This window comes from Ranitomeya variabilis, chromosome 3 (assembly GCF_051348905.1).
Source record: "Ranitomeya variabilis isolate aRanVar5 chromosome 3, aRanVar5.hap1, whole genome shotgun sequence".
NCBI lineage: Eukaryota > Metazoa > Chordata > Amphibia > Anura > Dendrobatidae > Ranitomeya > Ranitomeya variabilis.
In genome coordinates this window covers 319560201-319581530 of record NC_135234.1, presented here as the reverse complement: position 1 = coordinate 319581530, position 21330 = coordinate 319560201, and the positions used below count along the sequence as shown (strand labels likewise).

The following is a 21330-nucleotide window of genomic DNA, read 5'->3' as shown; positions in this document are numbered from 1 at the left end:
TTCCCCCCTCATGTGTATGGGCTATTTTGGTAGGCATGGGGAGGTTATGGGGGTGACATGGTGCTGCACGCATGGGGTGACAACATGGTGCTGCGCGCATGGAGTGACGACATAGTGCTGTGCGCATGGAGTGACGACATGGTGCTGCGCGCATGGGGTGACGACATGGTGCTGCGCGCATGGGGTGACGACATGGTGCTGCGCGCATGGGGTGACGACATGGTGCTGCGCGCATGGAGTGACGACATGGTGCTGCGCGCATGGGGTGATGACATGGTGCTGCGCGCATGGGGTGACGACATGGTGCTGCACGCATGGGGTGACGACATGGTGCTGCGCGCATGGGGTGACGTGCTGTATATGGTGCTGTATATGGAGGCAACATGCTGTATATGGTGCTACATATGGAGGTGACATGCTGTATATGGTGCTGCATATGGAGGTGACATGCTGTATATGGTGCTGCATATGGAGGCGACATGCTGTATATGGTGCTGCATATGGAGGCGACATGCTGTATATGGTGCTGCATATGGAGGCTCATACGATATACAGAAGGGGCTGTGCTCTGGTTCAAATGATATATAGGCAGATGTCCGCATACTTAATTCTGCCCAATATTAAGTGGTACAATTAATAATTACATTATCAATAATATAATGATTATAAAATATTGATATTAATATTGAGCAGAATTAATTTCGGCCTATTGGTTCGGCCCTCCACAACAGTTACGGTCTCTCATGTGGCCTCTTGGGAAAATTAATTGCCCACACCTGACCTAGATCAATGTAGTGCAGGACGAGAGAGGGCAGTTCTTTTGGTGGCCGGGAAGGACACTGAAACATTGTTCTCGTCCGTCACAGGAAGCTGCCTCCAGCCTATAAGATGTTCCTAGGATTATTTAATTATGCTACATAGACCGAAGAGAACTAAATGACTTATTAATGTCTTTAATAGATGCCAATTGGAAGATTTCTCTTAATGGGAACCTGTCAGCAGATTTTGCCGCTATAAAATGCGGCGACCACCTTTTAGTGCCTAGTTACTGCATTCTGTAATGCTGTGGATAAACCCACGGTCCAACCTGCAAGTGAAGAAAAATAAGTTTTATTATTCTCACCCGGGGGGCGGTCCGTCCCGATGGCTGTTGCAGGTCCGATGGCTGTTGCAGGACCGGCGCCTCCCATCTTCTTGTGACGCAGCCCTCCTGCTTCTTCATCACTCCCCGGCATCGGCGCTCCTGCGAAGGAGTATTTCTCCGCCCTGTTGAGGGCAGAGTAAAGTACTGCAGTGTGCAGGCGCTGGGCCTCTCTGACATTTCCCGGTGCCTGCGCACTGCAGTACTTTACTCTGCCCTCCACAGGACAGAGAAGTACGCCTGCGCAGGAGTGCCGATGTCAGGGAGCGATGAAGAAGCAGGAGGGCGGCCTCGCAAGAAGATGGGAGGCCCCAGACCTGCGACACCCATTGGACCAGACCGTACAGGACCGCCTTCGAGTATAATATAACTTATTTTTCTTCACATGCAGGTCGGATCAGGTGCTTATCTACAGTATTATAGAATTCTGTAGATAAGTCCTGAAAGGCAGTGGCCGCATATTATAGCGGCAAAATCTGCTGACAGGTTCCCGTTAAATCTTTTTTATATTGTAATTCTTTCTTTTATTTTGACTTTGACATTTTATCAGTACCACAGTTTCTCAATGCCTTCTGCTTACGAACTCGCTTAATACTTTTTGTTGGTTGATAATTGTTTTCTAAAAGGTTATTTAAAAAAAATCAAAGACTCGGCGCTAGAAATGTTGATAGCGAGTGCATTTGTGTTATATAGCAGTCCAAATAGAAGAAAAAATGAATGGCACTGATATAAATGTAATGAGTTACTTACTGGTATAGAGGGATACACTCTGAATCATTGGCACATTATGGGAGTAAAGTCACTTGGTGGAGGGTGCTTGCCAGGAAGAAACATGTAGATAAATCCAAACGAAGAGGAAAGCAGCAACACTTCCGTTTTGTGACGAAGAAACCTTAGTCCTTTATTTCCAATATAAATTCATGAACAACGTAAACAGGGCAGGGACAGTGCAAGTAAAAAGGACGACGGCCGTTTCACGTTAACCACGCTTCCACGGGTCCAGCTTCAACAACTTTCCATATATCCATCTCTAACTCAGTTTTATTGATTATACACCCGTGGTCAAAATTGTCAGTACCCCTCGTTTAATGACAGAAAAACCCACAATGGCCACAGAAATAACTTGAATGTGACAAAAATAATAATAATTAAAAGATCTATGAAAATGAACAAATGAAAGTCAGGCATTGCTTTTCAACCTTACTTCCACAGAATAAAAAAATAAATAAAACTCATGAAATAGGCCTGGACAGAAATGATGGTACCCTTAACTTAATATTTTATTGCACAACCTTTTGAGGCAATCGCTGGAATCAAACGATTCCTGTAACTGTCAATGAGACTTCTGCGCCTCTCAACAGGTATTTTGGCCCACTTATCAAGAGCTAACTGCTCCAGTTGTCTCGTGTTTGAAGGTTGCCTTTTCCAGACATGTTTCTGCTCTTTCCAAAGATACTCAATAGGATTTAGGTCAGGGCACATAGAAGGCCACTTCTGAATAGTCCAGTGTTTTCCTCTTAGCCATTCTTGGGTGTTTTAGCTGTGTGTTTTGGGTCATTATTAGTGATGAGTGAGTGTATTCGTTGCTCGGGTTTTCCCGAGCACGCTCGGGTGACCTCTGAGTATTTATGGCTGAGTACATATGGGGTTGCCTGGTTGCTAGGGAATCCCCACATGTAATCAAGCAGGCTAGTAGCTGTAAATCATTCAGTTGCCGCGATGAAAACTAAATCTCTGAGCCGTCATAAATACTCGGAGGTCACCCGAGCGTGCTCGGGGAAAACCCAAGCAACGAGTACACTCGCTCATCACTAGTCATCATCCTGTTGCAAGACCCATGACCTGCGACTGAGACCAAACTTTCTGACACTAGGCAGCACATTTCAATCTAGAATCCCTTGATAGTCTTGAGATTACATTGTACCCTGCACAGATTCTAGACACCCTGTGCCAGATGCAGCAAAGCAGCCCCAGAACATAACAGAGCTTCCTCCATGTCTCACAGTAGGGACAGTGTTCTTTTCTTGATATGCTTCTTTTTTCCATCTGTTAACATAGAGCTGATATGCCTTGCCAAAAAGTTCAATTTTTGTCTCATCTGCCCATAGGACAATCTCCCAGAAGCTCTGTGGCTTGTCAACATGTAGTTTACCTAATTCCAATCTGTTTTTTTTATGATTTTTTTATTTCAACAATGGTGTCCTCTTTGGTAGTCTCCCATGAAGTCCACTTTGGCTCATACAACGACGGATGGTGCGATCTGACTCTGATGTTCCTTGAAGTTCACCTTTTATTCTGTTTTAGAAGTTTTTCTGGGCTCTTTTGTTACCATTCGTATTATCCGTCTCTTTTATTTGTCATCAATTTTCCTCCTGCGACCACATCCAGGGAGGTAAGCTACAGTCCCATGGATTTTAAATTTCTGAATAATATGTGCAACTGTAGTCACAGGAACATCATGCTGCTTGGAGATGGTATTATAACTTTTACCTTTAACATGTTTGTCTATCATTTTCTTTCTAATCTCCTGAGACAACTCTTTCCTTCGCTTCCTCTGGTCCATGTTGAGTGAGATACACACCATGTCACCAAACAGCACAGTGAGTATCTGTAGCCCTATATACAGGCCCACTCACTAATTCCAAGATTGTAGACACCTGTGATGCTAGTTAGTGGACACACCTTGATTTAACATGTCCCTTTTGTCACATTATTTTCAGGGTTACCATCATTTCTGTCCAGGCCTATTTCATGAGTTTTACTTTTTTTTTAAATTGTGGAAGCATGGTTGAAAAGCAATGTCTGACTTTCATTTGTTCATTTTCATAGATCCTTTATTATTACTTTTGTCAGATTCAAATTATTTATCTGACCATTATGGGTTTTTCTGTCATTAAACAATGAGGGGTACCAACAATTTTAACCACGTGTGTATTTATAAATGAGAACAAAAACAAACACCCCTCCCTCCAATAGCCCACCAGCCCAAACTATATTCTTAGTGCATTACATCCAATATACCCTAACTTGACTGACACACAATAGTCTCTTCTATTTATTATGTCCAATAACTACTATATCCAATACCTGGGAATATTGTAGCCCTCTACACTGGAACCACTAGCTGCCGTATCCTGTCACTCACCAGAGCTCCAAACAGTAGGCCCAGCATATTTAACCATGGTCCCCATATATTTTAACATTTTGTTATTGCTTTTCTTTTTCTATAAACCTCCTTTTCCATCCAAATGTTATAATTTATCCTGTTTATTAGTACATTGACCGATGGAGGTTGGATGTCCAACCAATGTGATGCAATTAGTTTGCGAGTCTGGTATAATGTTCGCGATAACCCAAAGGCCAGCGGGGATTCAAAGTCCATTGACTCTCCCAGATATCCCAGCACACACACCTTTGAGTCTGCCTGAAGTTGCCCTCCAAACCTCCTTTGTATTAGAGCTACTGTGCTTTTCCAATATGAGCCCAGTTTACTGCATTCCCAGAAAATGTGCATTAAATGTGCATCCTCTGCTCCATGTCTAGGACAGTCTGCATCTGAGCTTACCCCATCTTAAAAAGGACGCTCGGCGTTCTATACACCCTGTGTATGAGATATATCTGCTAGAGTCTCAGAGACTCACATGGGGACAGTCTGGGAACCTGCTCCAATACAGTTCCTTGTGAAAGTATTCGGCTCCCTGGAACTTTTCAACCTTTTTCCACATATCATGCTTCAAACATAAAGATACCAAATGTAAATTTTTGGTGAAGAATCAACAAATGGAACACAATTGTGAAGTTGAACAAAATTTATTGGTTATTTTAAATTTTTGTGGAAATTCAAAAACTGAAAAGTGGGGCGTGCAATATTATTCGGCCCCTTTACTTTCAGTGCAGCAAACTCACTCCAGAAGTTCATTGTAGATCTCTGAATGATCCAATGTTGTCCTAAATGCCTAATGATGATAAATATAATCCACCTGTGTGTGATCAAGTTTCCGTATAAATGCACCTGCTGTGTGATAGTCTCAGGGTTCTGTTTGAAGCACAGAGAGCATCATGAAGACCAAGGAACACAACAGGCAGGTGCATGATACTGTTCTGGAGAAATTTAAAACCAGATTTGGATAGAAAATGATTTCCAAAACTTTAAACATAGGAGCATTTAGGAGCATTGTGCAAGCGATCATATTGAAATAGAAGGAGTATCCTACCACTGCAAATCTACCAAGACCTGACCGTCCCTCTAAACTTTAATAATAATTATAAAAAAAAAATTATTTATATAGCGCCAACATATTCCGCAGCACTTTACAATTAAGCGGGGACATGTACAGACATTAAATTCAATACAAGTTAAGACAATTTAAACACTGACATTAGGAGTGAGGTCCCTGCTCACAAGTTTACAATCTACAAGGAAATGGGTGGGGGGTGGGGGTTACACAATAGGTGAAAAGTGCTTGTTATTTCAGGTCTGGCAATTATAGTAAACAGGGATTTTCATATAAAGCTGCATGATCCGGTCATCAGCCCGTGTGTGCAATAGTCAAGTATCAAGTGCAGTTATCATGTGCATGGAGGGTGTGGAGACAGATGAATAGTAGGGTGCAGATTCAGAATAATATTTGGAAGGCGGGAACAGGGCAGAGTTAGTTTACTGAGTAGTTGATGTGGTAGGCTTGTTTTGAAGAGATGGGCAGCACGGTGGCACAGTGGTTAGCAGTGCAGCCTTGCAGCGCTGGAGTCCTGGGTTCAAACCCCACCAAGGACAACATCTGCAAGGAGTTTGTATGTTCTCTCCGTGTTTGCGTGGGTTTCCTCAAGGTACTCGGACTTCATCCCACATTCCAAAGACATACTGATAGGGAATTTAGACTGTGAGCCCCGTCGAGGACAGCGATGATAATATGTGCAAAACTGTAAAGCGCTGCGGAATATGTTAGCGCTATATAAAAATAAAGATTATTATAAAAATAAAGATTATTATAAGAGATGGGTTTTCAAAGCGCGCTTGAATAGGTCGGGGCTAGGTATCAGCCTGATCGTCTGGGGAAGTGCATTCCAGAGAGCTGGTGCAGCACAAGAGAAGTCTTGGAGACGGAGGTGCGAGGCTCGGATTACGGGGGATGTTAGTCTTAGGTCATTTGTAGAACGGAGGGCACGTGTAGGGCAATAGATAAAGATGAGGGAGGAGATCTAAGGCGGTGCAGAATTGTGGAGAGCTTTGTGGGTGAGAGAGATGAGTTTATACTGGACCCTGTACCGAATGGGTAGCCAGTGTAATGACTGGCACAAAATGGAGGCATTGGTGAAGCGGCTGGACAGAAATATGACCCTGACTGCCGCATTTAAGATGGATTGGAGAGGAGAAAGTTTGGTAAGAGGGAGACCAATCAGAAGAGAGTTGCAGTAGTCCAGACGAGAATTAATAAGAGCGACAGTAAGAGTCTTAGCTGTTTCAAAGATGAGAAAAGGTCAGATTCTGGAGATGTTTTTAGGATGCAGGTGACAAGAGCGAGTGAGTGATCGGATATAGGGAGTAAAGGAAAGTTTGGTGTCGAATATGACCCCAAGACAGCGGGCATGCTGCTTGGGAGTTATGGTTGAACCCTCCAGGGTTATTTCGATGTTAGGTAGAGTGAGGTTAGTAGAGGGGAGAAACACAAGAAGTTCAGTTTTTAAGAGATTTAGTTTCAGATAGAGGGAGGACATGATGTTAGAGACAGACAATCCTTGGTATTTTGAATTGGAGTAGGGGTGATGTCAGGGGAAGAAGTGTATAACTGGGTGTCATCAGCATAGAGATGATCCTGGAACCGAAATCTGCTGATTGTTTGTCCAATAGGGGCAGTGTATAGAGAGAAGCGGAGGGGGCCTAGGACTGAGCCCTGTGGAACCCCGATAGTAAGGGGACGAGGAGACGAAGAGGAGCCGGCAAAAGATAGTGAAGGAGCGGTCAGAGAGGTAGGAGGAGAACCAGGAGAGGGCCGTGTCCTTGAGGCCTATAGAGCGGAGCATCACTTTCATCTCAAACAAGGAGAAGACCGATCAGAGATGCAGCCAAGAGGCCCATGATCACTCTGGATGAACTGCAGAGATCTACAGCTGAGGTGGGACAGTCTGTCCATAGGACAACAATCAGTCGTACACTGCACAAATCAGGCCTTTATGGAAGAGTGGCATAAAGAAAGCCATTTCTCAAAGATATCTATAAAAAGTGTGGTTTAAAGTTTTCAACAAGCCATCTGGGAGACATGCCAAACATATGGAAGAAGGTGCTCTGGTCAGATGAAACCAAAATCGAACTTTTTTGGCAACAATGACAAACGATATGTTTGGCGTTAGGGCAACACAGCTCATCACCCTGAACACACCATCCCCACTGTCAAACATGGTGGTGGCAGCATCATGGTTTAGGCCTGCTTTTCTTCAGCAGGGACAGGGAAGATGGTTAACATTGATGGGAAGATGGATGGAGCCAAATACTGGACCATTCTTGAAGAAAACCTGTTGGAGTCTGCAAAAGACCTGAGACTGGGACGGAGATTTGTCTTCCAACAAGCCAATGATCCCAAACATAAAGCAAAATCTACAATGGAATGGTTCACAAATAAACGTATCCAGGTGTTAGAATGGCCAAGTCAAAGTCCAGACCTCAATCCAATCAAGAATCTGTGGAAAGAGCAGTAAACTGCTGTTCACAAATGATCTCCATCAAACCTCACTGAGCTCGAGCTGTTTGCCAAGCAAGAATGGGCAAGAATTTCAGTCTCTCAATGTACAAAACTGATAGAGACATACCCCAAGCGACTTGCAGCTGTAATCGCGACAAAAGGTGGCACAAAAAAGTATTAAGTTAAAGGGGCCGAATAATATTGCACGCCCCACTTTTCAGTTTTTGAATTTCCCCAAAAATTTAAAATAACCAATAAATTTCATTCAACTTCACAATTGTGTTCCACTTGTTGCTGATTCTTCTCCAAAAATTTACATTTGGTATCTTTATGTTTGAAGCATGATATGTGGGAAAAGATTGAAAAGTTCCAGGGAGCCGAATATTTTCGCAAGGCACTGTACCTCTTTCCATTGTTCTAGTGTGATCTGTCCCACAGCTGATTACCATTTTAACCTTGCTGTCCAAGTATGGCCATCAGTATGAGACTGCAACATCTGCTGATATATTCTAGAGATTAGACCAGTCGTATATTTTGCCGATGCTAATGACTCAAGTACGTAGCTTTTTTTAAATTTTGGGTGCAGTAACACTAAACTGGGACCGGAACGCGTGCCTCACTTGTAGGTATTGAAAGATGGAAGCATTAGGAAGCCCATATTCTTGTTGGTGTTTATTGAAGCTTTAAAGTGTTCCGTTTTTTAGTATATTGTCCATAGTTTGTATTCCCTTCAGCTCCCACCCTCTAAACCCCTTTAACTTGTCAAGCTCCCCTAATTTATGATTGTGCCATATTGGGGTAAATTTGGAGTATCCAGTAATTCCCAGCAATCTCTTTCCCCTGTCCCACAGCTTGTATATTAACGCTATAGTTGGCCACTCTCCTTCCACGCTTATCGCACCCCCTTCCAATATGTGAATAGGTGAAAATTATTTTTTGTCATGTAAAACAAGTCTTTCTAATTGCCCATACTCTCCCTCTTTTCCCAGCCGTGAAAATGCTGCATCTGTGATGCTATAAAGTACATCCACGAATCTGGTATCGCCAGCCCACCCTCCATTTTATCCCTCTGAAAAGTTAGTAATATAATTATTGAATTTCGTTTGCACCAAATTAGTTCTTTAAACACTGACTGCACTTTACGGAATATAGGGGGGCCTCTAGCATGGAGAATTGTGTAGTACGTATCGCCATTGTAGCACTAGTATCATTTTAATGAGATTTCTTCTACCTATTACCGATTGCGGGAGTTTGTAACATGCATTGATTTTAGACCTGAATCTGTCTAATAAGGTGTTAATGTTTAGCATTATATAATCTTTTACATGTGCATCAATCACTACCACAAGATATTGAAATTTTTCCACCACCTGAATCTGTGTATCTGATATTAAATACGTGGGGGTAACAGGGTTCACTGGTAATAGTGGTGATTTTTCCCAGTTAACTCCTTTACGACATAGTATGCCCATGTCGGACTCCCTCCCTTTGATGTGGGCTCCGGCACTGAGCCCACATTTTTTCCGGCACGTCAGCTGTTCTGAGTAGCTGACATGTGCCTCTAATAGCCACGGTTGGAATCGCGATCCACTCTTGACTGTTAACAAGTTAAATGCCGCTGTCAAACTCTGACAGTGGCATTTAACATGGGCTTCCGGCAAGCGTGTCGGAAATCCCGCCCATCGGCGCCCGTGTCACATGACGGCGGGTCTCCGATGGGTTGGTATGACAATCAGAGGTCTCCAGCAAACCTGTATGGTTGTCCATGCCACATTGCTATGAGCGCAGCCTGTATGTAGCAGAGCCGATCGGGTCATGGCAGCTTCTAATCTACCGTGGAGACTATTGAAGCATGCCTAAAGTTTAAAAAAAACAAAAAACGTTTTTAACCCCTTTCTGCCAGCTGATGGGATAGTACGTCAGCTGGCAGACTCCTTTGCTTTGAGGTGGGCTCCGGCGGTGAGCCCTCCTCAAAGCCATGTCAGCTGTTTTCAACGATCCGCCTGCGCCCATTAACTAGTTAAATGCCGCTGTCAAAGTCTGACAGCGGCATTTAACAAGCGCCGCCGACCCCCGTCACTTGATCGTGGGTCAGCGGTGCATTGCCATAACAACCTGAGGTCTCCTTGAGACCTCTATGGTTGTTGATGGCCGATTGCTTTGATCGCCACCCTGTGGTCAGCGCTCAAAGCAATGCTGCATTTCTGTTACATAGAGGTTATCTCTGCTTCACCTGTATGTAGCAGAGGAGATCGTGTTGTGCATGCTTCTAGCCTCCTATAGAAGCTATTGAAGCATGCAAAAAAAAAAGTTTAAAAATATAAAAAAATATAAAAGTTCAAATCACCCCCCTTTCACCCCAGTCAAAATAAAACAATAAAAAAAATCAAACCTACACATATTTGGTATTGCCGCTTTGAGAATCGTCCGATCTATAAAAAAAAAAAAAATAGGATTAACCTGATCGCTAAATGGCGTAGGGAGAAAAAAAATCAAAACTCCAAAATTACGTATTTTTGGTTGCTGCGACATTGAATTAAAATGCAATAATGGGCGATCAAAGAAACGTATCTGCAGAAAAATGGTATTAAAAACATCAGCTCGGGTCGCAAAAAATAAGCCCTCACCCAACCCCAGATCCCGAAAAATGGAGATCCTACGGGTATCCAAAAATTGTGCAATTTTTTTTTTAGCAAAGTTTTTTTTTTTTTTCACCACTTAAATAAAAAAGAACCTCACATGTTTGGTGTGTATGAACTCATAATAACCTGGAGAATCATATTGGCAGGTCAGTTTTAGCATTTAGTGTACATACTAAAAAAGCAAAACAAAAAACAATTGTGGAATTGCACTTTTTTTTGCAATTTCATCGCACTTGGAATTTTTTCCCCGTTTTCTGTTACACAACATGGTAAAACCAATGGTATCGTTCAAAAGTACATCATGTCCCACAAAAAATAAGCCCTCACATGGCCATATTGATGGAAAAATAAAATTTATGGCTCCGAGAAGGGGAGCGAAAAACTAAAACGAAAATATGAAAAAAGCTTCGGGGGTTAAGGCGTTAAAAATATTAAAAAATATATAAAATTTAAAATCACCCCCCTTTTGCCCCATTCAAAATAAAACAAAAAAAAACAAAATCAAACATCCACATATTTAGTATCACCATGTTCAGAATCGCGCGATCTATCAATATAAAAAAATTTAACACGATCGCTAAACAGCGTAATGAGAAAAATGGCAGAATTACGGCTGCAACATTGCATTTAAAATGCAATAACGGGCGATCAAACAATCGTGTCTGCACCAAAATGGTATCATTAAAAACGTCAGCTCGGTGCGCGAAAAATAAGCCCTCCTCCAACTAGAGATCACTATAAATTGATACGTTATGGGCATCAAAAAAGACGCAATTTTTTTTTTAACAAATTTTGAAATTTTTTTTCACCATTTAGATAAAAATGAACCTAGACATGTTTGGTGTCTATGAACTTGCAATGACCTGGAGAATCATATTGGCAGGTCAGTTTTAGCATTTAGTGTACACACTAAAAAAGCAAAACAAAAAACAATTGTGGAATTGCACTTTTTTTTAACATTTTACCGCACTTAGACTTTTTTCCCGTATTCTAGTACAAGATATGTTGAAACCAATGGTGTCGCTCAAAAGTACAACAAGCCCTCACATGGCCATTTTGACAAAAAATATAAAAGTTGTGGCTCTGAGAAGGAGCAAAAAATGAAAATGCAAAACCAAAAATACCTCTGGTCGTTAAGGGCTTAACTGACTATCCTGACCAGCGACAAAATTCTTTAATTTCCTCCATTATTGGGCCCAAAGATGTCTCTATATTCCCCACATACAACAGCATATCATCAGCATATACACTGTGTTCCAAATTATTATGCAAATTGGATTTAAGTGTCATAAAGATTTAATTGTTTTGTTTTTCAAATAAACTCGTGGATGGTATTGTGTCTCAGGGCTCAATGGATCACTGAAATCAATCTTAAATACATGTGATAATTGGTTTTCCAGGTGATTCTAATTAAAGGAAAACTACTTAAAAATGATAATTGAGAAAGAGGGACGTTACCCTCGAAACGCGTCAGGAATGGTCCCTGCTTGTGTCCGTCTCACGGACAGGTGATTTCACCGCTAAGCCACGCCCCTCACTTGCTACGCTACTGTTCGGCGGCGCCATCGGCCGAGGCACCTGCCGTTCACCCCAGCGGCGAGCGGTTTGGGGATTTTTTGCACTACGGGAGGACGCTCCCTGACAGATTCGTGTAGCACCAACACCACAGTCCTTTCAGCATCACGAAGAACGTTGTTGCAGCAGCCGACCTCCTCATCAAGGAGACACGCCGACTTCCATTTGTAAGGTAGGGGATTGGAGATCATTAACTGCGCAGCCATAGTTCTCTTTCCTTTTCTAGCACGGCACCCCCTTTTTGAATTATCAGCATTGGTTTGTTATGGTACGGCAGGGTTTCTTTTAGCACACAACCTGCCCGGGTGCCTGCAACTTCACTTCAGGGGGAGCAACCAAGCGCCAGTGTGATTCTTTTATTGATTACTTAAAAATGATGTTCCACATTATTAAGCAGATCACAGTTTTCAAGTAACATGGGAAAGAAAAAGGATCTCTCTGCTGCTGAAAAGCATCAAATAGTGCAATGCCTTGGTGAAGGGATGAAAACATTAGAAATTTTCCAAAAACATAAGCGTGATCATCGTACTGTTAAGAGATTTGTGGCTGTATCTGAGCACAAATGTGTTTGTGCTGATAAAGGCATAATGAGGAAGATTTCTGCCAGGCAAGTTCATCGGATTAAGAGAGCAGCTGCTAAAAAGCCATTACAAAGCAGCAAACATATTTGAAGCTGCTGGTGCCTCTGGAGTCCCTCGAACCTCAAGGTGTAGGCTCCTTCAAAGGCTTGCTGTGGTGCATAAACCTACTATTCGGCCACCCTTAAACAGTGTTCACAAGCAGAAATGGTTGTATTGGGCCCACACATACATGAAGACTAATTTCCAAACAGTCTTGTTTACTGATAAGTGTTGAGCAACCCTGGATGGTCCAGATGGATGGAGTAGTGGATGGTTGGTGGATGGCCACCATGTCCCAACAAGGCTGCAACGTCAGCGAGGAGGTGGAGGAGTCATGTTTTGGGCCGGAATCATGGGGAAACAGCTGGTGGGGCCCTTTAAGGTTCCTGAAGATGTGAAAATGACCTCTGCAAAGTATATAGAGTTTCTGACTGACAACTTTCCTCCATGGTATAAAAAGCAGAAACGTGCCTTCAGGAGCAAAATCATCTTCAAGCATGACAATGCGCCATCTCATGCTGCAAAGAATCCCTCTGCGTCATTGGCTGCTATGGGCATAAAAGGAGATAAACTCATGGTGTGGCCACCATCTTCCCCTGACCTCAACCCTATAGAGAACCTTTAGAGGATCATCAAGCAAAAGATCTATGAGGGTGGGAGGCAGTTCGCATCCAAACAGCAGCTCTGGGAGGCTATTCCAACTTCATGCAAAGAAATACAAGCAGAAACTCTCCAAAAACTCACAAGTTCAATGGATGCAAGAATTGTGAAGGTGACATCAAAGAAGGGGTCCTATGTTAACATGTAACTTGGCCTGTTAGGATGTTTTGGCGTTAAATAGCTTTTTTGTTCAGTGAATGTGACCTCCTAATGCTGCAAATTCCACAAATGAGCATTTTCAGTTCTTTAGAACATATCAAATGTTTAGAAATTCTACTGTGCATAATAATTTGGAACAGTGCATTTTGAGTTTTTATTCATTTTGGAGATTATACTGTTATCATTGGGAGGTTTCTTCAATAAAATTTGATGTATAATCTAACGGGTCATGACTTTTATTAGACTGACTGTCATTTGCACTGACCATTTAGGAAAATCTGATAAAAATATAATTTGCATAATAATTTGGAGCACAGTGTAAACTTACTTTTTCCTCTATCATTACACCTAAAACCCACAAAGTTGCTTGCATCCCTCAATCTACATGCTAATGGCTCCATCTCCACAGCAAACAAATTACTGGTACAGTAATTTGACCCAATTTATAAATTTCAAGCCAAATCCGATTTGGGATTTTCTCTTGCTAAAAAGTGTCTTATGGTTCGAAAAATATGGTGTTTGATCCTTTATGGAGAAACCTGTAAAAAGAATAACTGGGTGAAGTCCAAAGCTGCACTAGACTTCACTGAATAGTACATAGTCATTTTGCTTGCATATTACAGTACCAGCAATTTGAATTACGGTATATCTGTGCACTGTTGAGGAAAACCCTGAATAAGGCCCCATTCTGATGTCTGTCTTTCACACATGTGTTCTATTTGTATTTTCCACGGATAGAACATGTACCCATTTTAGTCTGTGTTATTAATGTGTCTATAGTTTGGTTTTCAGGATCGTGTCCCCAAAAACATGCAAACATGTTTGTTTTTGATCAAATCATGGCTCAGATGTATCTATACAAGGCTATGGGTCCATGAAAAATTACTTGCAGCATGCAAATGGCAATCTTTGTGATGTCTGTTTAACATTTGCAATGGATAGGCGAAGTTTTGCCATTTATTATTCATGCTTTGTTCTCTTTTGTAAAAATCACAGTATATTTACAATTTAACTTCAAATATTTGCGGAAAAAGCTACCCTACCTAATTTAATGAGGAAATTGGGGTGCACTCATGGCATGGCTTCTGTCTAGGTGCACTGTTATGCAATCCTATTTGCATGTTAAGTCCTTTGTCTTGATTAACAGCACTTCATTAGCAAGTGATACCGGAAAAGAGTATTGCATAGTGTTAATGCGGGCGTGCACAGAATGGATCCGTGGCGCATTCTGGTGCCAGTCTGTGCCCGTTATTTGAGCTCTTCAGTGAGGAGGAGTGGGATTTGAAGTGACCAGGCAGCATGCACACATCACAATGCCCTCTCTTCACTGAAGCGGCTCCCTCACTACACTTCGGGGTGCAGAAAGGAAGGATTCACTCTTCATAGTGCGATCCCACACTGACATTTGGAGCCAGTGTCAATGTGCAAGCGCAGACACCCAAACTGACTTTAGACAGCGTTTGCTATTACAAACAGAGCATTGCCATTTAAGAGCAGGGCTTGTCCCACGAACAACTGTGCTTTTTTGCACCATTACACCCATGCATGTTAAAAAAGGTTTTCACAAGACCAAAATTCATTTTAAACGATAGATCTTGGAGTAATGATAATTTCCACAATTGGATGCAGTTAAATAAAATGTTCCTGTGCTGAGATAATCTTACACATGTGCCCCTGCTGTGTACTGTGTAATGACTGTGTGACTGTACAGGGACATGGTCTGATCATACCACAGCTCCTGGGCAGGGGAGGAAGCAAAAGATATGTGAAAAAGTGTCTTGTGGTTTTTCAGTGTTTTTGATCAATTTTTAATCCATGTGTCAGCTTTTATAATTCTTTTTTGTTTCCTTTTTTGCTCATATGAAGAAAATAAATCTTCACCTCTCCTACCCACTTAGCAGTAAAATACGGCCAGCCCATGGATTACATCTGTGTAATATCCCTCTTTTTTCATGAGACAGTTGACTAACATTGGCGAGTGTCATACACAACATTGATCAGCCTTTTTTTTCCCTCACATTGTGAAATGGCATATCCATTGTGGTGGTCTGTGATCTATCCTTAAACATAACAGCTGAGGATAAATTGCCAAAAAACTGATGTGTGAAACTTTCTCTGAATATATATCTATTATATATGTATTATATATATTTTTTCTCTCTGTAGGTATTTTTGGTTCGAAAGATCACTCCTCCTGACAACAATCATGTGTATGCAATGAAGGTGCTCAAGAAAGCTACAATTAAAGGTGGATTTCTCTTTCCAGTATAACCATTAAAGCAATGAAGCTATGAAATGAAATGATGGGCCTTACAGTGAACATATTTGATACCACTTGAGTCAGAAATTCCCCAATAAAGCATAGCTGCTTTTAGAGAGACTGATTGGGCCAGTCAGCTATGTATTCTTCCCCTGTAGACTGTGAGCCCTCGCGGGCAGGGTCCTCTCTCCTCCTGTACCTGTGTGTGCCTTGTTTTACTCATGTTTATTGTACTTGTCTATATTTGCCCCGTTTTCATGTAAAGCGCCATGGAATAAATGGCGCTATATAAATGTATAATAATAATTCTTTCCTAAGTGGGCCACTCTGTGTCCAGAATCTCTACTATATAGTCCAAATACTTAGATCACTCAGGCAGTAACAGAATAACTTGTTGTGAGAAGATTTCAGTCATTGACAGGTAATATTGTTTATTATGTTTTCCACTTTTGCTGAATCTCTCTCCCACAGCCCACAATTAGACAAACTTTGGCCATTGAAGTCGCACTCCATTCATTCATTAGAAGATTGCCTGTAAAGGCTTCATGGGGACTGTTTGCCAGTGTGTAGTATGGCTATGTGCGGCGCCTGTGCTGTTTATAGAACCAGTGACAGCTAGCTTACCTGGCGTTTTGCCAATAGATAAATATCCCTTGTTTAACCCCTTAATGACAGCCAATACGTCTTTTAACTGACCTGAGATATATGAGAATAGCCTCCCCATACAGGTGACAATCTAGCAGCTGTCGGCTGTACACTATAGCTGACAACTTGCTGCATCAGCCACGATCAGTGTTTGCACCTTGCATATCTGTTTAACCCCTTAGATGCTGCTGTCAATAGTGACTACATCATTATAAATGGTTAACAGAGTGTGGGGGCTTCCTCCTAATCCCAATTGGTGCCCTCAGATCATGATCGTGTGGTCCTGATGTTTGCGATGGCTATTCATGACCAATTTGCGGCCTTAGAGTCTAACGGCTGTAGTAATCTGTTCAGAAGTTAGAGGCTTTAAGGTGGTAAAAATACACATTTTCATTCCTGTCATGCCACCTTGCATTAATTCCTGTAAAGCACCTGAAGAGTTAATAAACTACCTGACAGCAGTTTTCAAAACGTCAGGGGGTGCGGTTTTTAAATTGGTATCACGTTTGGGGGTTTCCCAATATATAGGACCCCTAAAGTCACTTCAAACATGGATAAGTTCCTAAAAAAATAAATTTTGTAAATTTCCTTGAAAAAATGAAAAATTGCTGCTACATTTTAAATCCTCCTAAAATGCTAACAAACTAAAATAACATTTTATAAATGGTGCTGATGTAAAGCCGACATGTGGGAAATGTTATTTATTAATGTTTTGCTGTGGTATGACTTTCTGGATTAAAGGGATAATCATTCAAAGTTTGAAAATTGCTAATTTTTTTACATTTTTCTCAAATTCCTGATATTTTTTATAAATAAACACAAAAGATATTGACTTAAATTTACCATTATCATAAAGTATAATGTGTCACGAAAAAACAATATCAAAATCACTGGGATTTGTTGAAGCGTTCCAGAGTTATTACCACATAAAGTGACACTGGTCAGATTTCAAAAATTTGGCTCCGTCACTAAGGGGTTAAAACACAAGGGGTTGAAATAAATGAAATCTTTATTGCCTTATATGGAAAAAAAAATTCCACTGTCCATGAAAAAATGGTGACTAGACCGAAGTATATAAATGATCTAAATAAATTGATCAGTAAGTAGAATGTGTAGAATCCCTGGTTTTCATCAGCTCCAACAGGTTTGCGAATGTGAAGCCAAACATCCCATATATTCAAACCACAAAATGCTAAACTTTACACAGAAAATAGAAGGAAACAATGAGCTGAAAAATTTAAGGTCTAATGTCAACACAGGAAATGTAATGTTCCTCCTCTAATAAAGCGCAAAATGTAAGTGGCAAAGGGTATTATAAGTAGTGACGAGCGAATATACTCGTTACTCGAGATTTCCTGAGCACGCTCGGGTGACCTCAGAGTATTTTTTAGTGCTCGGAAATTTAGTTTTTCTTGCCGCAGCTGAATGATTTACATCTGTTAGCCAGCATAAGTACATGTGGGGATTCCCTAGCAACCAGGCAACCCCCACATGTACTTATGCTGGCTAACAGATGTAAATCATTCAGCTGCGGCAAGAAAAACTAAATTTCCGAGCACTAAAAAATACTCTGAGGTCACCCGAGCGTGCTCAGGAAATCTCGAGTAACGAGTATATTCGCTCATCACTAATTATAAACCTAAAATACTGGGCCACACAAAAGCATGATTTACGGTGCAATAGGCAGTCTGGCAGCGCAAAAGGTGCTGCCATAAATGTAGTCCAAATGAAGCCCTTAAGGGTATGTGTCCACGTTCAGGCTTGCTTCAGGCTTTGGTCAGGATTTTATGCAAGTAAAATCCTGACCAAATCTGCACCTGAGGTCACTGGCAGGTCACCTGCGGTGTGCCTGCGTGTTTTGCTCATTGTAGCAACATGCTGCGTTTTGAAAAACGCACCGCGCATGCGTTTTCGCGGCAAAAACGCATGCGTTTTTTAACGCATAGTGGAGTCGGGATTTCATGAAATTATGTGTGTGATTAGATTGTACTATGGTAAATCCTTTGGTTTTCATGCCTGGCAATACAATCTCAGTGGAGTATTTATAACCTTAGAAAATGGTGTCCACACATTTGTAAAAGCTATTTAGTTTTAGAAATTCTCTTCATAGGAGGAGCTTTATCTTCAAGTAAGGAGGATTTTTCCAGTTGGTGATTGGATGATTGTTGTAGTGGTTTTTACTTTTCTTCTTTTCAGTAAGAGACCGAGTAAGAACTAAAATGGAACGGGATATTCTGGCTGAAGTTAACCATCCATTTATTGTAAGGCTCCATTATGGTGAGAACCCTTAATTTGTTCCTATTTAATGTTTTTCTTAATGATGTCTTTGATCCAGAGTATCCCTAACTAAACTGATGTCATTTTGGTTACAGCTTTTCAGACAGAGGGGAAGCTTTACTTAATTTTAGACTTCTTGCGTGGTGGGGACCTCTTTACTCGTCTTTCAAAGGAGGTCAGTGCAGAAGCTGCATGTCTGCCCATATCATCAACCCGTTCTTCTACAACGATCCTTGGCTGAACGTCATGCCCTTCCTGCTGATGGAGTTATTTCCATCAATGCAACAAAACGGAAAACACAAAGCCCTTGTTTCTGGAAAGACTTAGGAATTTATTTTTCTCTTTTAGGTAATGTTTACAGAGGAGGATGTCAAGTTTTACCTGGCTGAGTTGGCGTTGGGCTTGGATCATTTACACAGCCTTGGAATCATTTATCGTGATCTAAAACCTGAAAAGTATGTACCCAAGTACTTTCAGATATGTCTGTGCGTAACAAATCAGCAATCTTATTTGGATAAATGTGTTGCCTAAAGGTGACCAGAGATCCCAAATTCGAGGCCTGTCCCTGTTGATTGCCATTATAATGGTTTGCATATTGCAGTGTCGTGGGCTTTTCAGCAGTAACTGGCTTAGGAGGCATAGAGAAACCATTTTTAGGCCAAAGAAAACATGATTTTTCAGGACTTGTTGACATTTCAGACATACGTGAATAACTCTCATTCGTGACACTGCAGGTTTCAGAAATTCATGTACATGCTGCAAAGACCCAATTCAAATGCATTGAGGGAATTTTTTTAGTTGCAGCATTTTCTGTAGCAGATCTGCAGCATGTGAATATATCTTAAAGCTTATTTACATGTACAATAAATTTGTCTAATGGGATTAAATCCAGTCACAGAAATACATCCTCCCATACAGAAGTATACAAGTATTTTTAAAGGGAACCTGTCAGCTGATTCTTGCTGCCCGAATTACAGGCACTATGAATAAGACACTGGTTACATTTTGGCAGCTGCATATATTTTACTCTGAAATGCTGCATTGGGGCTAGTGAAGCCATCGAGGACTTGCCTTGTACTAGTTATGCGAGACCAATAGTTCCTGGCTGTCTTCTCAAAGTATATTTTCTCTTAAAAGCTGCAGAATTTCAGAGTAAAACCTACACGGCTGCAATAATTATCTCTCTGATTAATGCTGCCTGTGGTTCTGGTGTCATGAATCGGCAGACTGCTTTCCTTTCATAAAATCTTTCAGCAAGAAAGGCATTGTTCTGACATGAATGTACTTTTCCGGGTCACAAGTATGTTTGATACTAATGTATTGCTGATGTCTTTTTAATTTCTGTATATTTTAATTTTGCAGTATCTTACTTGATGAAGAAGGTCACATAAAACTAACTGGTAAAGTATCTTCTGTATATACACCACAGCTTCCTGCATATCCCTACAGTGATAAAAGTAATTGTCATTTTCATTTTTTTCATCAATACTACACATGAAAATAAGAAACTTTGTAATATATCTTAGCCAAGAAATCTGCTTCTTTCTGTTCCAGGACTGATCATTAATTTCCACAATTCTTGGGTAGTGTTTGTCTTTAGGGAATGTAGACTTTCCCATTACTGAGCTTGGAGATGACACTTGATGCTAATAGAGCTCTATGGAGAACTGTAACTGGTGTTTCAGGAGAACTTGCAGTAGAATGTCTGTGTTTGCCTTCCATTTCCTCCCTCATCCTCCCCATATAATTTTAAAAGCACCAAGCGACATCTCCTATGTCCATAATGGGAAAATCTGTCTTCATTGAATACAGATTTTACCCAGGAATTGAGAATGACTGATCAGTCCAGGAAGAGCTAGAACCAGATTTCTTTAATAAGGTCTATTGCAATGTTTCTTATTTTCATGTGTCCTATTAATTTATGAATTAAAATGAAACTCCTGGTCACTGTATATCGCTCATGGCTAGAGATATGCAGATTTAACACAATCTAAATTTGCCAAATTGTGTGTATATTCCCAGGAAAATCTATTTAAATGCATTAGTTATTCTCTGCAAATTGAATGTTCCTTACTAGTGATGAGCGAATATACTCGTTATTCGAGATTTCCCGAGCATGCTCGGGTGTCCTCCGAGTATTTTTTAGTGCTCGGAGATTTAGTTTTCATCGCCACAGCTGAATGATTTACAGCTATTAGCCAGGCTAAGTACATGTGGGGGTTGCCAGGGAATCCCCACATGTAATCAAGCAGGCTAGTAGCTGTAAATCATCCAGCTGCGGCAAAAAAAACTAAATCTCCAAGCACTGAAAAATACTCGGAGGTCACCCGAGCATGCTCGAGAAATCTCGAGTAACGAGTATAATCTCTCATCACTATTCCTTAGGGTACCGTCACACAGTGCCATCTTCATCGCTACGACGGCACGATTCGTGACGTTCTAGCGATATCGTTACGATATCGTTGTGTCTGACACGCTACTGCGATCAGACATCACGCTGAGAATCGTACGTCGTAGCAGATCGTTTGGAACTTTCTTTCGTCGCTTGATCACCCGCTGACATCGCTGGATCGTTGTGTGTGACACCGATCCAGCGATGTGTTCGCTTGTAACCAGGGTAAACATCGGGTAACTAAGCGCAGGGCCGCGCTTAGTAACCCGATGTTTACCCTGG

General features: G+C 41.4%; 1 protein-coding gene across 5 annotated transcripts in view; it reads left to right on the top strand.

Annotated features, from left to right (window-relative positions):
• Positions 1–21330, top strand: part of RPS6KA1 (ribosomal protein S6 kinase A1) — a 416175-nt gene that overhangs the window by 349471 nt on the left and 45374 nt on the right. For 4 of the 5 annotated variants that reach the window (XM_077295711.1, XM_077295712.1, XM_077295713.1 and 1 more), the window contains 5 exons: positions 15641–15722; positions 18576–18656; positions 18752–18831; positions 19005–19111; positions 20019–20056. In XM_077295711.1, coding sequence (XP_077151826.1) covers positions 15641–15722; positions 18576–18656; positions 18752–18831; positions 19005–19111; positions 20019–20056 — 388 coding nt within the window. Of the gene's footprint in view, positions 1–8727; positions 8895–15640; positions 15723–18575; positions 18657–18751; positions 18832–19004; positions 19112–20018; positions 20057–21330 lie in introns of those variants that run through there. The other variant, XM_077295714.1, reaches the window with a different exon arrangement.